The 20,660-nt window shown below is 31.1% G+C and overlaps 2 protein-coding genes across 22 annotated transcripts; both read left to right on the top strand.

Moving 5' to 3' along the window:
- Positions 1 to 391: 391 nt before the first annotated feature.
- LOC107897104 (uncharacterized) lies at positions 392 to 2,955 on the top strand. Of its 18 annotated transcripts, XM_016822453.2 has the most exons (6): positions 392 to 604; positions 795 to 1,176; positions 1,490 to 1,657; positions 1,742 to 1,783; positions 2,297 to 2,333; positions 2,573 to 2,955. In XM_016822453.2, exons 2-6 carry the CDS (start codon positions 1,117 to 1,119, stop codon positions 2,611 to 2,613), a joined length of 348 nt encoding a protein of 115 aa, XP_016677942.1. In that variant the 5' UTR covers positions 392 to 604; positions 795 to 1,116; the 3' UTR covers positions 2,614 to 2,955. The 18 variants fall into 18 exon arrangements, 8 of the variants coding, with proteins under 8 accessions (XP_016677942.1, XP_040971080.1, XP_016677938.1 ...); XR_005928419.1 differs by having other exon boundaries at positions 392 to 600; positions 795 to 1,112; positions 2,297 to 2,955; XR_005928417.1 differs by having other exon boundaries at positions 392 to 600; positions 795 to 1,112; positions 1,335 to 1,657; positions 2,297 to 2,955.
- A 7,159-nt stretch (positions 2,956 to 10,114) lies between these two features.
- LOC107897103 (probable glycosyltransferase At3g07620) lies at positions 10,115 to 14,248 on the top strand. 4 transcript variants are annotated; one of them, XM_016822444.2, is made up of 6 exons: positions 10,115 to 10,435; positions 10,704 to 10,771; positions 11,047 to 11,947; positions 12,040 to 12,170; positions 12,280 to 12,628; positions 13,141 to 14,248. In XM_016822444.2, exons 3-6 carry the CDS (start codon positions 11,162 to 11,164, stop codon positions 13,807 to 13,809), a joined length of 1,935 nt encoding a protein of 644 aa, XP_016677933.1. In that variant the 5' UTR covers positions 10,115 to 10,435; positions 10,704 to 10,771; positions 11,047 to 11,161; the 3' UTR covers positions 13,810 to 14,248. The 4 variants fall into 4 exon arrangements, with proteins under 4 accessions (XP_016677933.1, XP_016677936.1, XP_016677935.1 ...); XM_016822447.2 differs by having other exon boundaries at positions 10,120 to 10,435; positions 11,089 to 11,947; XM_016822446.2 differs by lacking the exon at positions 10,704 to 10,771 and having other exon boundaries at positions 10,120 to 10,435; positions 11,089 to 11,947.
- Positions 14,249 to 20,660: the final 6,412 nt, after the last annotated feature.

Below are 20,660 nucleotides of genomic sequence, written 5' to 3'. Positions count from 1 at the left end.
TTTAATGTGCAATTGTATACATGAGCTTTAATTTGGTGTAATTATATAGGTGAAACTCTAATTGTGGTTTAAATGTATACTTCAAATTTAATTTTAATTTAATCATATACATTTAAATAAATAAATATATCAATTTATTTTTATATTAGATAAATATAATTATTTATATATGTAATATATAAACAAATGATGTTATATCAATAATTTTATTAATAATTTATAAAAATCAAATCAAATTAAAATTTCATGAATAAAATTATATAAAATCAGAATTAATGTATATAATTATACATTAAACTATAATTAATGTATAGTTTTAAAATTTATCAAATTTATAGATTATTTGATAGAGTTTTTATTTTTTTTTCTCTTCCCAGAAAGTTATGCTCACGTTTGCTGACGCCTCTAAACCCCACAAGAGTGCTAAAAGGTTTTCCTCTCGCTCCAAATTAAAAAGCAGAAAGTCAATCTCGGGCTTGTCTGTCCCTTTCCTTACTTCTTTATTCAATCCCCAAATTGAAATTAGGTCATTATTTCCCCTTCAAGGCGTTGGCAGCCGGTGTTCTCCCCTCTTATCTTCACCGTAGACAAATCCAAGGAGTAGGTACTACTTAATTTACCACCTCATTTTCATCGCAGTCCATACATTTCTTGTTTTGATCTTGCAGAATTTCTTCTTTAATTACTTGAGGAAACTTCGTTTCATAGGGTTTCGTTTTGATAATTTATATATCCATGGTTTGATCTTTTTTTGTTCAATGATCTAAATCTGATCTGAGTTAAAAGTTCCTCAGGTCTGTGCTAAATGAGTGAAAACCAGGACATCCCTTGCCCAATTGGGGTTGTTTCGGACTCTGAGAGTGATCCACCTGAAAATGAACCGGATGATACCCAGACGCATATGTCGATGTCGACTGGAAGCAAGAAAAGAAGCTGGGAAATCGATAATTAAGTGGAAGCTAAAGGAAAAGCCCCCCAGAAATGGATATCGGGAAAAGAAGCTTCAACCTCCCAGCAACAGCCAAAACCGAAAAGTGAAAAGAACTGTGGGGAAGCTGTGCAAAACAGATTGAAAAAATTTCCACCATCAAGTTGACAGACGAAGAAAGACGGTAAATGGTCCTAATTGAACTATTGAAAAATTTCCACCATCAAGTTGACAGACGAAGAAAGACGGTAACTGGTCCTAATTGAACTAAGTATTTCATATTAGATTCACATTAAAAACTAAGAAGTTCATGTTAGATTCACTTTTTTATTATCTTTTATGCATACATTTTGAACATAAAAAGATCAAATGTCATCTGGTAAGTTTTGGACTATTTTCTAAACAGACAATACACAACAATACATCAGAACTGTACAGTTTGGAAATCCTTGCATCAGCAATATCTTTATATCTTGTTTTTTAACGAGAGATTTGGAATTTCTGACATGGATAAAATCGAAATCCTTTCCTGTCTCATTACAAATTCCTGCCTCCTTCAAGCAAATCAAAACGCAGTGGCTAATGCATCCTGATCTCCAAAGCATTCTCCAAAAGATCCAGTACATCAAGGCCAAATTCAAAGATCATCTTTTAAAAGAAGATGATGCGAATGAGGAATTGGATACAGTAGAAGATGAGTTAAATAAATTAGATCAACAACGATCAAAGGTACACCAATGATTACAAATTTAATTACTAGGTTTGCTTTCATGATCTAAATCTCCAATTTAACTTTCTAAATTGATTTTTCAGGAACAAAAAAGGGACCTTGATGCAGTCTTCTCTAACACTAAGGTATGCACATTTCTTATCATTGGCATTAACTAGCATAGTATTATTATTTCTTAAATAAGATAAACTTTTCTCGATTGTAAATCACTCATGCACAGACCTGTTTTTTCAAAGGTTTTTTAATGTGTTTAGAGGAATCTTGAATGGTTATATTAAATATATGTATCCGAATGTGTCTGTACATGGACACTTCAAGCAAAAATGAAGAGTCTGAACAACCTAGATTTTCAGTATCAGACCTCCTAATGTGTAGGACTCTCCCTGCTTCTCTTGTCCTGCATGGACTTTGCATTGAAAACTATACATATTGTTGAATCTAAGCATTATATACATTCTTTTGCATGTATATATATGTTTGAAGCTACAAACTTGAATATGCATATCTTGATCTCTCTCTTTTTTTTTTTTGTAGTATATCATGTCTCAATGTATCAAATTCGTTCTTAGACTTACCCTTGTAAAGTTTACGTCTCTCCTTCCCAATCTTTTATTTATATTTCTCTTAAATTTCATCAGGACACCAACATGGGGACTGGGACTCTAATAAAAGAGGGTATGATATATGCATACACATATATTGCATTGGGAATCAGCTGTTTTAAGAAGCATTTGGAAACTTGGATTTCAAAAGTAGATACATATATTTATTAATGGGTGTTAGTAAGGAATTTGAAATTCATGTTTTTTTAATTAATAAAATTCAAATACATAATCGCATTAGATCTCAATGTTATGGAAGAAAATGTTGCTGGAAACTCTGATGTTATTCTGTTATTTTCTTATGCCTATTAGCCGTTGTTGAGAAGCACCGTTTTGGTTCTATGAACCATTAATGAAACGGAGCGTTTTGCTGAAGCCTTCTCATTAGTGAAACAGTGCGAAATGGAGAGGGATTACATCTGTCGAGTAACAGCCACAGTAACCACCTCTCCTAACTGTTGCCGAGTTTCCCATTTAGGGAGAATGGCTGGGGAAAAACGGTTATGCAGTTTTTGAATCGAAGAATTCTATTGTTTTCTTCTCTCGATCTTCTTCTTCCCCTCTCTTTCTCTGCTATTCTCTCTGGTTCTTGTGTGCACTCATAACACTCAACTGATTTATATATAATTATAGACACATCATTTTCTGTAATTTATATGATAGATGAAATCAAAATCAAAATTTTGAAATTTCAATATGGCTACTACAAAATTATGACTTGTATTCTATGTTTGTTGGTTTAGTTTTGTTCAGCATATCCATGGCTTTTTTCTAAAAATAACATTATTTTCTAAAAATAACATTACTTAGTATAGGTTTATTTTTTTAATATGTTTTAAATTACATGATATATAAAAATAACATAAACTTAAAATGGGCTGAGCTGGGTCGGGTCGTGCATTAAATGTTCAAACTCGAGCTTAACTCATAATTTAAACGGGTTTAATCTTTTTGTTAAAGCCTATTTTTCGGATCTATTATTTTTTTCAAACCCTTTCAAAATTTGGATAGGCTTTCGAATTTATACGAGTAACTCAAACTATGAACAAGTTTATTTTAACATGTGATGTATGTGTTCAAAGGCAAATTTTGTTAGTTTGAACATGCAAATTCAATTCATGATTATGATATTATAACTCAGCTAGGCTTAATGTAAGAGGATTAGTTAGACTTTTTTTTTTTATGCATGAGCGATAGACTCAAAAGAATCAGTATCGCAAAGTCGAAGCTAAGTTGAAATTAAACATTTATTTAGGGCCAGTTTAATATAATCTTTGAAAAGTATTTTTAAAAAGTGTCGCGGAAAATTGTTTTTGAAAATTTTGGTGTAAAATTTAGTGTTTGGAATTGTTATAAAAAATACTTTTAAAAAATAAAATATTCATTTTAAACATGATATTATCAAGTAATAAATATGAGTTTAAATAATGTTCAAATTAATTTATTGTTAATATTTTAATATATGAAATATAAATTTTAAATATTTTTTAAGTAACAAATATTAATTATTTATAAAATTTAATTAGAATATATAAACTATATTTTAAATAATTAAATATAATCCTTAAATATTTGTAATTAGATATTAACACATTTGTAATTAAGCACTAAAAACAAAAAGAAAAAAGAAGGGAAAGTATCTTGTTGTTAGAAGGGTGAAAAAGTAATTAAGCACCAAAAGTACTTTTAATAGGGGAAAAACTAAAAATTTTTAATTTTTTCTTTTCAAAAGCCAAAATTTTCAACAGAAAAAAAAAACTTGTTTAGCACAACTTTTATTCTAAAATTGTTTTTTTTTAAGAATACTAAACAAGTTCTTACAAGATTTTGTTTCAACTTACCAGGTTTTGTTTCAAAGAATTTTCAAATAAAAAAATATTGTGATTGGAGGACCATCACCCAAGCGGAGAATGTTGATGCTTTTCAAGTTTGAGGGTGATTTAGACATTTTCTATTTAGATGGTTAGGGTGTTCATCGCTTTAGATATAGCCTGAGTCGAATTGCGTTAGTTGAGTTGCTGTAAGGGCTTTGCCTTCATCTTATAATTCACCAAAAAGAAAAAATATATTTTTAACTTTAAAACTTATTTTGAATTATCTTATTTAATTTTGAGAGTCCGAGTTATAATTTTGTTATTTTAGTAAATTGTGTGAGCAAAAAGTTCTAGATTTGTTTATTATAGGATTATTAGAGGGTTAAATTTGTTATTAGATCAAGAAAAAAAAACTTACATGAACGCTTCCATTACTATTCAAACGAACAACGATATTTAATGACCAAAATAAAAAATTTAAAAGTTTAGTGACTAAAAATGAAACACGAAAAATACTTTAATGATCATTTTTGTATTTTATCATTTATTTAATTGATTTTAATGTTTTAAATTTTAAATTTTCAATATAAAAATTTCGATAATGGATAAACTAAGTAAAAGTTAAGACTTTTTCACCTAAATAATACAAAAAAATAAAATTAATAACTGAAATGGTATGCCCATAAGATTATTTATCAAAATTGTATAGTTTTACTGGTGCTGCCTGTCAAATTGGTGGCATCAGATTAAAATGTAATGATCTAAAGTATTTAGGGACATGTTATGCAATTTTTTCATTTAGAGTAGCTGCTATAAAAAAAGGGAAAGGGTGGCACCTAATAGTGTGGCGGTGCTAAACTTTAAATATGGTTAATTGCCTTGTAAGCCCTCCTTATTTATTATTTTCCTTTTATTTCCCTTCAACTCACTATATTGTTTTTAAACAAGCTTTTAACCTATTTTTGTAGTTAAATAAGCCCTTAACTTATGGTTTTTACTCATTAAAGCCCTTAACTTATGATTTTTACTCATAAAAGCCCTTTATTTTAATATTAAAGTAAATATATTTTACTCAAAGTAAAGCTATTTAAAAAATATAAACTAATTCACATTTTATGTTGATGTGAATAATTTATTAAATAAAAAAAATAAAATTTTAAAATTTCTTGAGATTACTTATATACATGATATTCTTAATTATTCTTTTGAAAATTTTAATTGCTTTTTTAGATTTTATGTTGATGTTAAAGTATATATAATTTTTATTACATCAACAAAAAATAAAAATAAAAATTGATTCATTTCTCAAATATTATTTATTTAATTTGCCAGCAATTCGTGATTAAGAATTATTTGTTGGCACCTCAAAATTTAAGGTTAAAAATCTAGCAACATTATCCTCTGTCCCAATTTGTAATGTATAAAAAAAAATGTAATGTGAACTACCTTAAACAATGTTGGCATTGTATATAATTAGTGTTTGTAATTGTTTATCAAGTATCTAAAGGTGTTCATAGGCTTAGGTTTCTATTTCTCAATCCAAAATCAATTCAGTCTAGTTTATTTTATTATTTAACATAATCAATACATATAATAATTTCCATTAATATTATATATTTTTAAATTAAATTTTTATCAGGAAAATTGATTATTTAGGTAAATTAAGTTAAAGTTTGAATTTTTTTGAAAAACCCATTAACACTTCTATCCAAACCTATAAGCATAGTGCAAAAATTGAATGTCGATAATGGTAATATAGAATGGTCGTAAAGAAAAAAAATAAAAATAAAAATGCACAGATTTTATGTGGAAACTCTTTCAGGAAAAAATTATGGGTAAAAAAAAAGAAAATTCATTAATGTTGAAATTTAGATGATACAAGAAGAATATTGACTACTTCTATTTATATATTAAAAAACTTTATTCTAATAAATTTTAAATGGAAGGAGAGAAGTACAATACAAATTCACACAGCTCTAACACATTATAGGTAACTTTCTTCTAAAATTAGAAGTCAAGTAATTCTTAAAAAAATTGAAGACATGTTTCAAATAACTTGAAGAGTTCAAATCAAAGAAGAAGAAACTGAAAATGCTATGAGATCTAGAAAATAAAAACGCGAACCTTGTGGTTGGAACGTGCTTGTAAATGATAGTGACATAAAAAATACAAAATTTACCTATCCAAAGTTGAACAAAAGGTTAAATAAGCTCATACTTTTACGGAAGAAATTATTTTATGTTCTTGCCCACTAAATAGATCATGATCCAAAATTAATGAAATAGGACTAAAACTAGGAACACTCTGCTATAAATTGATGGTGAATTTTTCTTTTGATGATGATGGAGTCATATAACATCCTCAAAATCCCTTTATTAGAAAATAATATGAGAGATTTTCAATGAAATAAGATATAAAGAAAGTAAAGGATAAAAGATGTTAGAGAAAAATGAAATAAGAAGTATGTTATGAAATATTAATTTGAGTTAGAGACTAAATCGTAAAGATATGAAAAGTTTTGTGGTTCAAGTATAAATATTTAAAATGTGACGGGTTAAAGTATAAATATAAAAAATTTGAAGGGCCAATAATGCAAATATCTTAAGAATGGAAGAGTCTCGGAAATAAGGAAAATGGATGAATACAGACTAAATTGAATAAATGAAGAATTATGAGGGACTAAATCACAATTTTATTAAATTAAATGATGATTCAAGGATGGAGTTTTTAAGGATTATAAAGAGCAAATGATCAATATGAGGGACTAAATCACAATTTTATTAAATTAAGTGATGATTTAAGGATGAAATTTTTAAGGATTTTAAAGGGCAAATGAACAATTAGCATGAGAGAGAATTCTAGAGTGTAATGATGACATGTGAGATATTTTAATGATATTTTAAATTAAATAATTAGATAAATGTTATAATATTAATGTTATAATTAGATTTTTATTAATATTTTATTATGAAACTATTTGTATAAAAAGGGAGGAAAGATGAGAAATTATCATCCTTCCATGCTCCATCGTGAGGAAAGACAAGGAAAGTATTATTTTTTTTGCAATTTGATCATTTGCCATGAAAATCTGAAAAATTTCATAGACACCAAAAAGAAAAGATAAAGTAGAGATTTTAGAGAATATTTTCATCAATTTAGAAGTAAGAAAATAATAGATGAAAGTGAAGAAAATGAGACGAAAATGGAAGGAAAGTGGTGAAGATGAGAAAGGAACGGAAATGAAGAAGAAAGGAAGAAATTCTTGGCGAAGGAGATAAGTTTCATACTAACCCTACTTGTATCTCAATAGTTGAGTTAATTATGTTGTGAATGAGGTGTATGAAACATATATTTTAATCTAAATACTAGAAAAAGAAAGTATTTGATGAAGTATAAAGACTTAAAACACTAAATTGATAAGTAGGAGAGAATGTGATTTGTATTATGAAAGTACTAAGATTAAGAAATGAATATGTAATCTACATATAAACATAAGTTATTAGATTGAATAGTAATCAAAAGTATGATGATTATGTATGATTGAATGAATGATAGTGCAAAGAACCATGGAAAAAAAATATTTTCATTGAAATAGTTTGGATAGTAGCAATAGCTTAAATTTGAAAATTCACCGAAAATCATATAAATTTAGTTAGAAGTTGAATTAAATATTAAATTAAATATTATTGAGTCTAGTTTTTTATGAAAGAAACAGCGTAAGCAACGGAATTCTAGATTATGAGATATATTAGTTTTTGTAGGACAATATTAGAATAGATTCGGGTTCCTCTGTTCTGACTTTGAAAAATCATAAAAAAGTATAAAAAATATTTAGGAGATGGAATTAATATTCTAAAAATCTTAATGAGCCTATTTTCAATAACATGATACAAATCCCGAATTAAAAGATAATTAATTTTTAGTGAATAAGCGTCAAAGCTGTTAAGTAGTAGAACATGGGAAAATTTGAAAAATGAATCGTATTAATTGGCTTATGTGGAAATTCCAAATTTTTTATGGAAAAAAGTTCATTGAGTCTAATTTCAAATATAATAAGCAGATCATAATTTCGAATTCTTTAGCTCAAGATATAATTAATTTAGTGGCTATGACACAAGTGGACAACTTTGATATGAACACATAAGTAAATAGTGAAATTATAGTTAAGGTTACATATAAGCATATCATACTAAAAATTAAAGATTCTAATATATATATACATAAAAGGTGTGGAATAGAGAAAAGGAGGACAAAAAATAGTAGATGAATTTGAAATGTTACAACATGGTTATAAGTGATGGAATGATTAATATATGTGAGAATGTTTAAACGAATTGATAAAATAATAAGTGAACAATTATTAATTGATGTGACTTTGGAATCTTGACTAAAACTGTATGAAGAATTAAATTAATTGGCTCAATTTGGAAATAAATATGAAATATACATAAAGTGAGTAAACTATTTTAGAAATGACAAGTTCTCCATTGGACTTATTTGTAAAACTTTAATAATTGTGTTAATTTTATAAACTTTGTTATCTTTGATTAAATATCATGTTTTAATGAGCTCCTTTTAACTCACAAATAGTTCTTTCAAAAATCCATTTATTATTAAAATGAGTAAAATAATTTTTAATAATCAAATAATATGATAAATCAATTTGAAATTTCTGTAATTGCTTCAGTAATGAATGTGACATCCTGATATCTTGACCTGACGACTGGGTCGGGTATGGGGGTGTTACAAACCAAAGCATATTCTAATGAAGATCAAGGCACCAAGAAAGTGCAGTTCAAGGATGGTATGGTAGTAACCACCATAGATATAGCCGTCAACGCATCGACTGAAGCAACACTATTGTGGAAAGATATGTTATTGGGGTAAGGTATTGTTGAATTTAGGAAGTCAGTTAACCCGAAGGGGCTTGACGATGATGATGATTTTGAACTTTTAAAAGGGGATGTCACAAGGTCTATTGTTAATGGGATCCCCTGGATCAAATGATAGGGTGCTGATGTGTCACTAAACTAATTAAAAATACAACGAAGACAATTGCACCTATCGATAAATAGTATAACTACGGTGAGTAAAAATATTGTATCCACGAGGATTAAAAGTATTAGTAATTATTGTTTTTCTATTATTTACCCCTCGTATCTCAAGTTTTGATAAATGACATCACTCAATTTATTAAGTATGAATCGTTATCAATGATATTTTTGTTGCGGACGTTACAGACACTTGAAGGAGTTGTGTCTAATGGCTCCCTTAGTATCGAATCAGCAGGCGGTGAGGTTTTGCCGAATGACAGGTCATCGATGAAATCCGGTGTGACGAAGAGGGAGGAGGCTTACGGGCCTTAGATGTTGGTCGAGGGAAAATCGTGGAGGAAATCACGAGACTTTAAAAAATAGGGGCAAAAAAATCAAGAAAAGACTTTTTTGGAATTACGATTTAATGCATTAGTTTTTTTGGATACAAACACCGGTGAGCTGGTTTCGATTTCTAGGAAGGAAATAGGGGTTTCTAATAAAAGTAAGAAAATCATGTCAAATTTGAGTTCTAAAGGAATTAATAGAAAACATCACCAGAGTTATGGGCCATTTGGGAAGAGGCCTGTTCAGAATAAAACTGCGAAGCAAGACTTGAGTGGTATTAAGATTTTATTTTCCAAAATAAAATTACATTTGGTAGCCAAATTTTTATAATTACAAAAGAAAAAAAAATACTTGGAAATTACACATGTGATGTTACATATGGTTCAATCATGAATCTAAAAAGTTAAAAATCTTAATTTTTTTTAGGGCAATCTAGAATGGGTCAATAGTAATGAGTCATTCCTTTATTAAGAATGTAGTAACTAGGTGATTGATGGATGGATGAAGTTAGCAAATAGTCATGGTATGTTAAAGGAATCGGTAGCTGCGGTAATAACGAAATATAATAATAAATGACTGTCCTTTCTCGTCCAAAAACATTTATTATTTACCTGAGTAAAAATAAAAGCCGACCAGGAGAGGTTCTTTGTTTCCAACTTATTGGTAAAGCCAATAAAAAATTAATTTCTCAGTAACACGGAAGCTGTAAGGCATTGAAGCTTTAAAATTCCCATTCAAATTCTCAACATTTTACAGTTTGGCTGCTTGGTAGAAAAAAAAGAAAACGAGTTCATCAAAAGCAAAAGCAAAAAGAAAACGGAGTAAAGAAGAAGAAGAATTTCATCTCTCTAGTTTTACAACTGCGCGCCTCTTGGAGAAGATTCCTTGCTTCTTTATTTTCCTGAATTTTAGATTTTTCGCTTTCATCATTAGTTTCTTTTCCACCAAACCGAAGAGCAAGAGTTCGACGAGCGAAATTCGTAAGCATTTTTTTTCTTTACTTTCTTGTTTTAGTTGAATTTTGTATTCCTGATTGCTTCTTCGCTTCTCTCTGTATTTTCTGGATTTGCATTTTGATTAGTGAAATAATTGGCGTTAGATCTGTATTTAATGGTTTAAAATATGAACCGGTGATTTGTACACTCTACATCGTTGACTTCTTTTTGCTAGTTGATTAATTGACCGCTAAAACAGATATACAATTATAAGTATTCTGATTCTTTGCTTCTCCATTTTCTTGAATTTTAGAATTTTCATTTTCTTAATTGGATTCTTTTCCACCTAACTGAAGAGTGCGAGTTCGACGAGCGAAATTCGTAAGCATTATTCTTTTCGCTTTCTTGTTTTAGTTTATTTTTCTATTTCTTGTTGCTTCGTCACTTCTCTCTATATTTTCTGGATTTTGATTAATGAAAGAATCGGCGTTAGATCTGTATTTAATGGTTTAAAATATGAACCGGTGTTTTTGTATTCTCTAATTTGTTGACTTCTTTTTCCTACTTGATTCATTGACTGCTAAAATAGGCTCAATAATTGTTCATGTATGCTGATTATTAGATTTTTGAATCATTTTACTCTTTGCTTGAGTTAGGTTCATTAATCGGTGAAGGACTTTCATTATGACTAAATTCAGGGGCTAAGGAACATAATGCAGGGATGACATTTAGCATTGGAACTGAGCTGACAAGTGGTCAAGTTGTTACTCAATGGGACATGAACTTAAATCTTGGTTTCAATTAGATGCGAGGAAATTGATATGGCTTATATGTGCGTTCATGGTGATTATAACATTCCAGTATCTTGAACTTTCGAGCGAGAATGTGTTGTCGGCGGTAGTTCCTTCTGGTAAGATCTCTGTTGAGGGACAAAGTAGTTTCTTAGCCAGTGCTCCATCATTGACTGAGTCAGATGGGACAATACGATACGTGACTCATTCAATTGGTTTGGAGTATAATGGAACATATGCTGGTAGTGAGACAGTTCATGGTAATGAGGTCTCTGAAGAAAGGGACATGGATTCGAATGATGATGTTATATCAGAAACCGATGTGGACTTGCATAAATCTTCTACATTTGAGGAAGGCAGTGAATCTCCAAAAGAGTCTTTAACTAAGGAATTGGTAGATTTAATTAAGAATTCTACAGTGTATGATGCTGAAAGTTCCAAAAATAAGACTACAGCAGAGGTGGAAGGTGGTCTATCCTTGGAGTTAAGCAAGGAAAATAACATGGCCACTCTAGATAGCTTGAACCAAACTGGTGCTGTTAATGAAGCAACTAATGGTTTTGGGACCTATGAAGTAAATGACAAAGATCAGAATAGTGATTCCATATTAGATGATGATAACAATTCTGGTAGGAAGTCTTCATCAGAGGAATTTGAAGACTATCCTGAAAGTTACAACAATAAGACTGTCACAAAGGAGGCACCGACTACTATAGCTGATATGAACAATTTGTTTTATTGGAGTCGTTTTTCGTATCATTCCACGGTATGCTCAAACATCTTGTTTTCCATTCTTGTCAAGGAATAAATTTGTTTCTGTACTTCAATGTTCTTTTTTCTCTGTCCATTTGTTTGTAGACACCAAGATGGGCTTCAGCAGCAGACAAAGTGCTATTAAATGTAAGATCGCAGATTGAGAAAGCACCTATTTTAGAGATCGATCAGCAACTTTATGCACCTCTTTATCGGAATGTTTCTATGTTCAAAAGGTATATTCTGCTCGCTCCATTAAAAAACTCGATTATTTTGTGGTAACACAAAATTAGTTACTTCTACTCAAGTGCATAATATATAAACAATTTTCACCCTAAATTACAGGAGCTATGAATTGATGGAAAGCACACTCAAAGTATATATCTACAAGGAAGGAAAAAAACCCGTATTTCATAAGCCGGTTCTCAAGGGTATTTATGCCTCTGAAGGATGGTTCATGAAACAACTGCAAGCTAATAGAAACTTTGTTACTAAAAAACCAAGAGAAGCCCAACTGTTTTACTTACCTTTTAGTTCTAGAATGTTGGAAGAGACATTATATGTCCCTGATTCTCACAGTATCCAGAACCTTGTAGAGTATTTGAAGAACTATGTGGACACGATTGCAGCAAAATATCCTTACTGGAACAGAACTCAAGGAGCTGATCATTTTATGGTCGCTTGCCATGACTGGGTATGGTTTTAATGCTTTATTGGGTTTTACTTGGCTATTTTTCCTGGAATTTGAAACCACTTGAGCTCTTACTTTGTTGCAATTTGCATGATAAAACTGTTGATTTTTTCTTCAGTAGTAAGTTCTTGCTAGATTTTCAGTTTTTTTCTTAGGTTAAACTATCTAGAATCCTTATATTCCTCGTATATTTAAAATTTTGAGCAAATAACCATAAGGTTGAACGTTAAAAAATGCTGATTTGTTGTGTTTTAATAGTACAATGAAAAAGGATAGCAAATGTTGAATTATGGTTTTTCTTTTAAAAAAAAATTTCATGTAATTTTAAAACATTACACTTGAGCGCTTTTTTTTTTAAGATCAAGTTAACTGCCATATAAAATATTACCTTTTTGCTTCAAAATGATATGTATAATAGAGAGACTAATTTATCCTTCAAGGCATGGTATAAGGACATGTTAGGTAGTTTAACATTTTGTTCTTATACTGTCTTCTAATAATCTCTACTTTCTCAGGCAACATCTGAAACAAAGGAATACATGGCCAATTGCATAAGAGCCCTCTGCAATTCCGACATTAGAGAAGGTTATATTTTTGGGAAGGATGTCTCTCTTCCTGAGACCACCATTCGGAACCCTCAGAGACCCCTCCGAGACCTCGGTGGTGAACCTCCTTCGAAGAGATCAATTCTGGCTTTCTTTGCAGGAGGCATGCATGGTTATTTAAGGCCAATTCTATTACAACAGTGGGGAAACAAAGATCCCGACATGAAAATCTTTGGTACAATGCATAATGGTAAGGGAAAACTGAACTACGCCCAGCACATGAAGAGGAGCAAGTACTGCATTTGTCCTAGAGGTTACGAGGTTAACAGTCCACGCGTGGTGGAGGCCATATTTTATGAATGTGTTCCGGTTATCATATCTGACAATTTCGTTCCTCCTTTTTTCGAGGTTTTGAATTGGGACTCATTAGCAGTCTTCGTTTTGGAGAAGGATATTGCTAATTTGAAGAAGATCCTCTTGTCAATCCCAGACGAGAGGTATCGGCAGATGCAGCTGAGCGTTAAAAAGGCACAACAACATTTTCTTTGGCATCCTAGACCAGTGAAATATGATATATTTCATATGATTCTCCATTCAGTTTGGTACAATAGAGTTCTCCAAATGAAAAAGCCAAGGTAAGTTCCTTTTTTACAAACCCACAGAATCATCAAGTTTTCAATTAATATCAATTTAAATCCTTTTCACAATGTTTGAGAGAGGTACTTTTTGAGTACAAAAATTTGTTTCTTTCACATTATTATAGGCATACATAGATTTGAGTGAATAAGGTTGCATCGACTAGTGGACCCCGCTATTGGGTAGGGGAGTTCACTTTAAAATTCATGTCCCAAGTTTGAGTTATAGTGATTACTTGTGATGTAAGCGTGTGTCGGTAATAATTAGTTCCATCCGGGAGTTATAAAAATTCTTTTCACAAGTGGTTGTAGGCTTAGCAACCAGTTCTTGAGTTGGCGATGTGGCCTTTTCATTTATTTATTTATTAATAATAGTAGTTTATGTAAAAAAAATTAATGTTGAAATTTAAGTATAGATTTATTGATTTTTACCTTTTTAACAAGTTAAACCTCAATAGTTTTGTTGGATGGTGCCAATTTGGCCCGTTTCCTTTGGATGAACAGTGTGATTAACTAACGTTGGTGAGATTAAAAATAGAAGTGACGGTAAAATTAGTTATTATAGTAATAAAATTAAAATTAGTGATAGGATATGTGTTTGGATTCAATTGTAACGATGATAATGAAGTAAAAGTATAAAACGATCAATAAAGACATTATATTAAGATATATATATACACTCCATATTTGAATTAAACGGTGAAATCAATTTAAATTAATATTAAGTAATAGTATAAATATTGATTAACAAAGGATTAAATCGCATTTTGGTAGTAAGAACATTATATTGATTTTCTTAGTTTCTTACTCAACCCTATATGCGATGAAATCCAAAGGGGCCGACAATCTAGTTATTTATATTTACATCTTTTATATATAAAAGAGGAATTTATGTATAAAATTGGAATTAAAAATTAAACCCAAAATCTAATTTTAAATTTTTTATTTCACCATTTTCGTAAAAGCCTCATTTATTTACTTAAATGGGAATTATCATTTTTTTTAATTAAAGCCTCGTTTGTTCACTTAGTTGAGAATTATTTTTTCACAGTTGGAAAATTACCATTCTTTTTACCTTAGAAAATAAGTTATATTATTATAGGTGTATTTTTTATATTTTCATAAATCATATAATGAAATTTAAACTAAAATTACTATAAATTTCAACTTTATTATTTTAACTAAAATATCATTTAGTTTATATAATGTAATTATATATATTTTTTCACTGTGTTCCGTAAGTTAATTTTAATGGAAAAACATTATAAAATATAATGTCGAAGTAGTTCAAAGTAATTTCACGTCAACAGTACCCTATGTATATTTATAGGAAATCTTTTCATGAGTGACAAAGCGGAGCAGATTATAAAACTCAAAAAACAGTTTTCCTTTTATAAGATTCACTATTACAAAAATAATATTTACCTAAGACTTATATTTAACGCCTTATTTGATTATTAATGTAATAATTTAAAGGAAAAAATTATTTAATATGCATGTATTAATAAATAACCCATTATTTGTTAAGTGGATTGAAAATCATGTAATAAATATATTTTGCAATGTAGAGGAAGTGAATCGTATAAACATAGTGCTTATTCCAAAAGTGGTGACGTCAAAGAATATGAGCCAGTTTAGACTCGTTAGTTTACATAATGTAATTTACAAAGTGATTTCAAAGGTGATTGTTAATAGATTTCGAGGGGTCCTTAGTATATGTATCGATGAAACATAGAGGGCGTTTGTGGTAGGAAGGCAAATCACTGATAATACAATTGTGGCTTACAAAATTCTACATTCTTTTAAGAAGAAAAGGGGGTTTAGCTAGTTCTTTTTCTCTGAAACTTGATATGAGCAAAGTCTATGACAGAGTTGAATCGGGTTTCCTGAAAAGTGTGATGGGTGCTCTAGGATTTTACGAAACATGAATTTCGCTTGTTATGAGGTGTTTCTCTAGTGTGTCGTATTCAGTGGTGTTAAATCAGTTTTAGGGAGATGAGTTTCGGCCTACATGAGGGTTCAGGCAAATAGACTGTAACACCCCTCGCCCGTATCTCTCGTCAGAACAGGGTTCGAGGTGTTGCCCGACTTAAACTCAGTCAACCACACAAAAACAGTGCCGAAAAATTTCAATCAATTTAAAACTTTTCTTTTCGCATGCAATCTGTCCCATATATGGGCTTACGAGACCCAAAACATCACTAGCCAACACCTTTGGCTAAATTATAATATCACATACTCAACATTAAAACCCTATACATGCCATAGACTCGAAATACTAGGATTTACTTACACCAATAGCGTGAGCTCAACAGTGTGATAATATCTCCGGCGAACTCCAACCCAAGCAGGTAACTGAAGTCAACAATCTATAAAACAGAGGAATGTAACAACGGAGTAAGCTTTCATAAGCTTAATAAGTCTTAAGCAATGCAAACAAATAAACGCAATTATACTTCGATTATTCAATTTCTTAAGTGGCCATATTCTAGGTATATTGCCATCTGGCCGAATACACACTAACACATAATGCACGTTCAGCATTCTTATCACACTTAATCTGAATTCGTATAACATAATTAAATCGAATACTTTTGTAACACCCCTTACCCGTATTCGTCGCCGGAACAGGGTACGAGGTATTAACAAATTATAGTATATACTATTAAATAAAACCTAACAAAAATATGGCGTGCAATTTGATCATGAATCATTATAACATATGCCATTAACAATGCAAACCAATTTCAAAGGCTTCGTACAAAATGATTAGTTTGATACTATAATTAGTATTTTAAACCTAGACAATTATGACACGTAACAAAATAACTAAGTCTGCTATACATGCCATATTTCAAAATGTTGAGTTCGAATACCAAGAGTATTGATAGTGCGGGCGGATCTTCAACGATCTCTAACTCCTGTGCTAGCTGGATGACACTATAAGACAAAGGAGAGAAAAGAAAGTAAGCTTATAACTTAGTAAGTAAGTATATAAATAACAAATAAGGAATCTAATATGTTTACAACATAACTCAATTATATCATATTTTAATTTTACTATTTACTCCGATTTGATCAAGCTGTCCCTCATGCGTCATGATCACTAAATAAATCATAACTCGAGTTAAAAAACTTGAAATTCAAATCCGTAAAATTTTCCTGAATCTAGACTCATAAAAATTCTTACTAATATTTTTCTAGAATTTTTGGTTCAGCCAATTAGTACAGTTTATTAGTTAAAGTTTCCCCTGTTACACAGCTCAACTGATCTGACCTCTGTTCACTACGAATTGAATTTATCTCAGTACACAATTCAAATAACCATGAAACCTGTTTCATTTAAAACTATAATAAATAAGGAATTTAGGCATATAAACTATATTTCTTAATTTGTTTTGTACAATTTTTAATGATTTTTCAAAGTTGGAACAGGGGATCACATAGTCATCCTGAGCAAGTCACACACAATTGTAAATATCTCAAAATATAGAATTCCTTTGCTTTCTCTGTTTCTTTTATATGAAAATAGACTCATTAAGATTTAATTTCACATCTCATTCAACCTCTAATTAAATTCCTTCTATTTTTGGTGATTTTTAAAAATCACGTCACTGCTACTGTCCAAAACAGTTTTAATGCTAATTTTTCTCTTTCACACATTCTGTGTACTAACCTCATTTTAACTTATATATATATCACAAATCATTTTCACCACATTTCATACATCACAAGTATAGGCCCATGACTACAATGTCACCACAAAGCCATCCCGTTGAACAATTCGGATTAATCCTCGATACTTGATGGTTTCAGCACACAGCCCCACCTTCATATTTCATTTAATTTGGCTCTCTTGTACACATAGTGAACACTTAGTACCACTCATGCGACCTAGCTGATTTGTCTCGTAGCTCTCTTGTCTACATGGTGTCCTTCACTTGGAATCACGCATGCAACCTAGCTACATTTATTTCTCACGTAGCTCTCTTGTCTACATGGGATACATCCCGTATCACACATGTGACCTAGCTACTACATAGTATCTCGTAGCTTTCTTGTACACATGATGTGCACTCAGCACCATACATGTGACCTAGCTATGCTCCCTCTATTTTATTCGATCTTTCCGAATGTTCAACCGGGATCTCTCTCTTTATTACTTATTTCCATTCTTCCAATAGTCTATTTATACTTCAACATCAGCTAGTATATATATATAATAGGCTGAAATATAAGAATTTAAATGAAATTAATGTATTATTTACATACAAACTTACCTCGGTGCAAAATATGGGAATTTTGTAATTTAGTCCAAAACTTTCTCCTTCCCCTGTTCGAGGTCGATTCCACGCCTTTCTTGATCTATAACAACATATTTAGCTCATTTAACACTCAAACTATTTATTTTAATCCAAAAATCACATTATGCAAAAATTACATTTTTGCCCCCTAACTTTTACAAAATTATGATTTTGCCCCAAGGCTCGGAAATTTAATTTCAGCCTTTACTCTTATGTTTAATGACCTACTGATCATTTTTCTCTTCTATGGAAACATCAAATTCTCACTCTAACACTTAGTTATGAACAGTAGGTATTTTTATCGATTATGCCGTTTTGCTCGTTTTCGTTAAAAATCGCTTAGAAAAGATCGTTCTCCTAACTTCAAACATTCATATTCTACCATCAAACAACACAATACATGCCTATCATTCATGGGTAAATTTTTAAACATAAACCCTAACTCGAAATAATGGTAGAAATAGGTAAACCGAGCTACGAGGATTTCAAAAATGTGAAGAACATTAAAAACGGGGCTTGAAATCACTTACTATGAAGCTTGAAAGTTGAAGAAACCCTAGCTATGGAGGAGAGAAAATTTCGGCAGCAACTAGTGAAGATGATGACCAATTTTGTGTTATTTTTCCCATTTTATTTCATTTAATATACAAATGACCAAAATGCCCTTACTACTAAACTTTCGAAAAATTCCCTCCATGTCCAACTTTTGTCCATAACTTAGGAATGGGTCAAATTGCTATTTAAGACCTCCTAGTTAATATCCCAAAGCAATTTCATACTAAAAACTTCTAAAACACGAGTTTTACAATTTATTCGGTTTAGCCCCTAATCTCAACTTAAGCACTCAATGCATAGAATTTCATCACGAAATTTTCACGAAAACATGAAATCATATTATAAACCCCAAAATAATTATAAAACAATTATTTCTATCTCGAATTTGTGGTCACGAAACCACTATTCCGATTAGGCCCTAATTCGAGTTGTCACAACTTTCACATACTTTCACACCCTGACCCGGTGTATCATGATCATAGATATAGTTATAACATTTATTCACGTATGTATCACAATGCACGCTTATGATTCATTGCAGATCAAACTCACATATGAGTACATAATGCGTACCTGGCCCACTTAACGTACTGAATGTATTCATTTGTCAACCTAACACGAGGTACCTTAGTCATTGACTTTTCTCAAATCACAGGTATTTCGCCTATTAGGCTCGAGGCCCGATATCAGTTCACTGGCATTATAGCCTGCTAGGCTCAAAGGCCCGAATAGTATCTCACCGGCATTATAGTTTGCTAAGCTCAAAGGCCCGAATAATCAAGTCAACAAGTTCCATATAACATATTCATATCAATTAAGTACTAACATCATTCGAACGTATATAATTATACATCTCAAACACTTTTCTTTCATCTCATTTTCACACTTAGCATTTGATAGCTTATGCATAACATTTCACTCACGTTTATTTCAAACTTATCATTCGATTATAAAAGCATATTGCATTTTTACTAACATGTTATACTTGCCATTAGGCCATATAAGCATGATACAATACACTATCATTTCATCTTTAACATTCGGCTAAACCCTTATCTTACAAGGAACACGGAATTCACATAACATATCATTTCACCGGTATTACGCCTGCTAGGCACGAAGGCCCGAATACACATCACCGACACGAAGCCTGCTAGGCATGAAGGCTCGAATACACATCACCGGCACGAAGCCTGCTAGGCACGAAGGCCCGAATACACATCACCGGCACGAAGCCTGCTAGGCATGAAGGCCCGAATACACATCACCGGTACTAAGCCTGCTAGGCACGAAGGCCCGAATACACATCACCGGCACTAAGCCTGCTAGGCACGAAGGCCCGAATATAAAACCAGCACTAGGCCTGAGGGATTTATCCCGGATATAATACCAGCACGAAGCCTGCGGGATTTAACCCGAATACACATCAAATATCATGCATATTTAATCATATATTAATACATCTCATTCAACATATCACATTCGTAGTCATTTGCAACATTCGGGTATAAGCTCCATATGAACACCATCGTTTACATTTCGGTTCAAAAGTCATTCATAAATATCACATATCCATTTCACCATTCAAACTTAACCCATAGTGACCATTCGACTATAAGTCATATACATAAATTATTTATCGCACAACTTAATTCAAGTAGAACCAAAAGGTCACGATTCATCTAATATATACATATTGCTCACTAATTCACACACAACATTTCAAATTAGCAATTATAAGATGGTTCCGCACATAGCCCATCCTTATCGATAATTTACGATGGTTTTACCCTTACTCACATATATGTCATAGGCATTTTTACCTATGCTTCGCAATTCACATTCATGATTCAATTCCAATCGATTTAACATGCATAAGTACATATCACATACCTTAATAATTTACTTTACGGAACGAATCCACATATCGTATTAGCCCATAGTCTTATAGCACCACACTTTTAATAGTTTACCTCATCGAAGTTCACATTTAATC

The sequence above is a fragment of the Gossypium hirsutum genome, chromosome A06, assembly GCF_007990345.1.
Source record: "Gossypium hirsutum isolate 1008001.06 chromosome A06, Gossypium_hirsutum_v2.1, whole genome shotgun sequence".
In the NCBI taxonomy this organism is placed as follows: Eukaryota; Viridiplantae; Streptophyta; class Magnoliopsida; order Malvales; family Malvaceae; genus Gossypium; species Gossypium hirsutum.
Note: the sequence above shows the minus strand (reverse complement) of the source record. Positions and strands in the feature narration are given on the sequence as shown.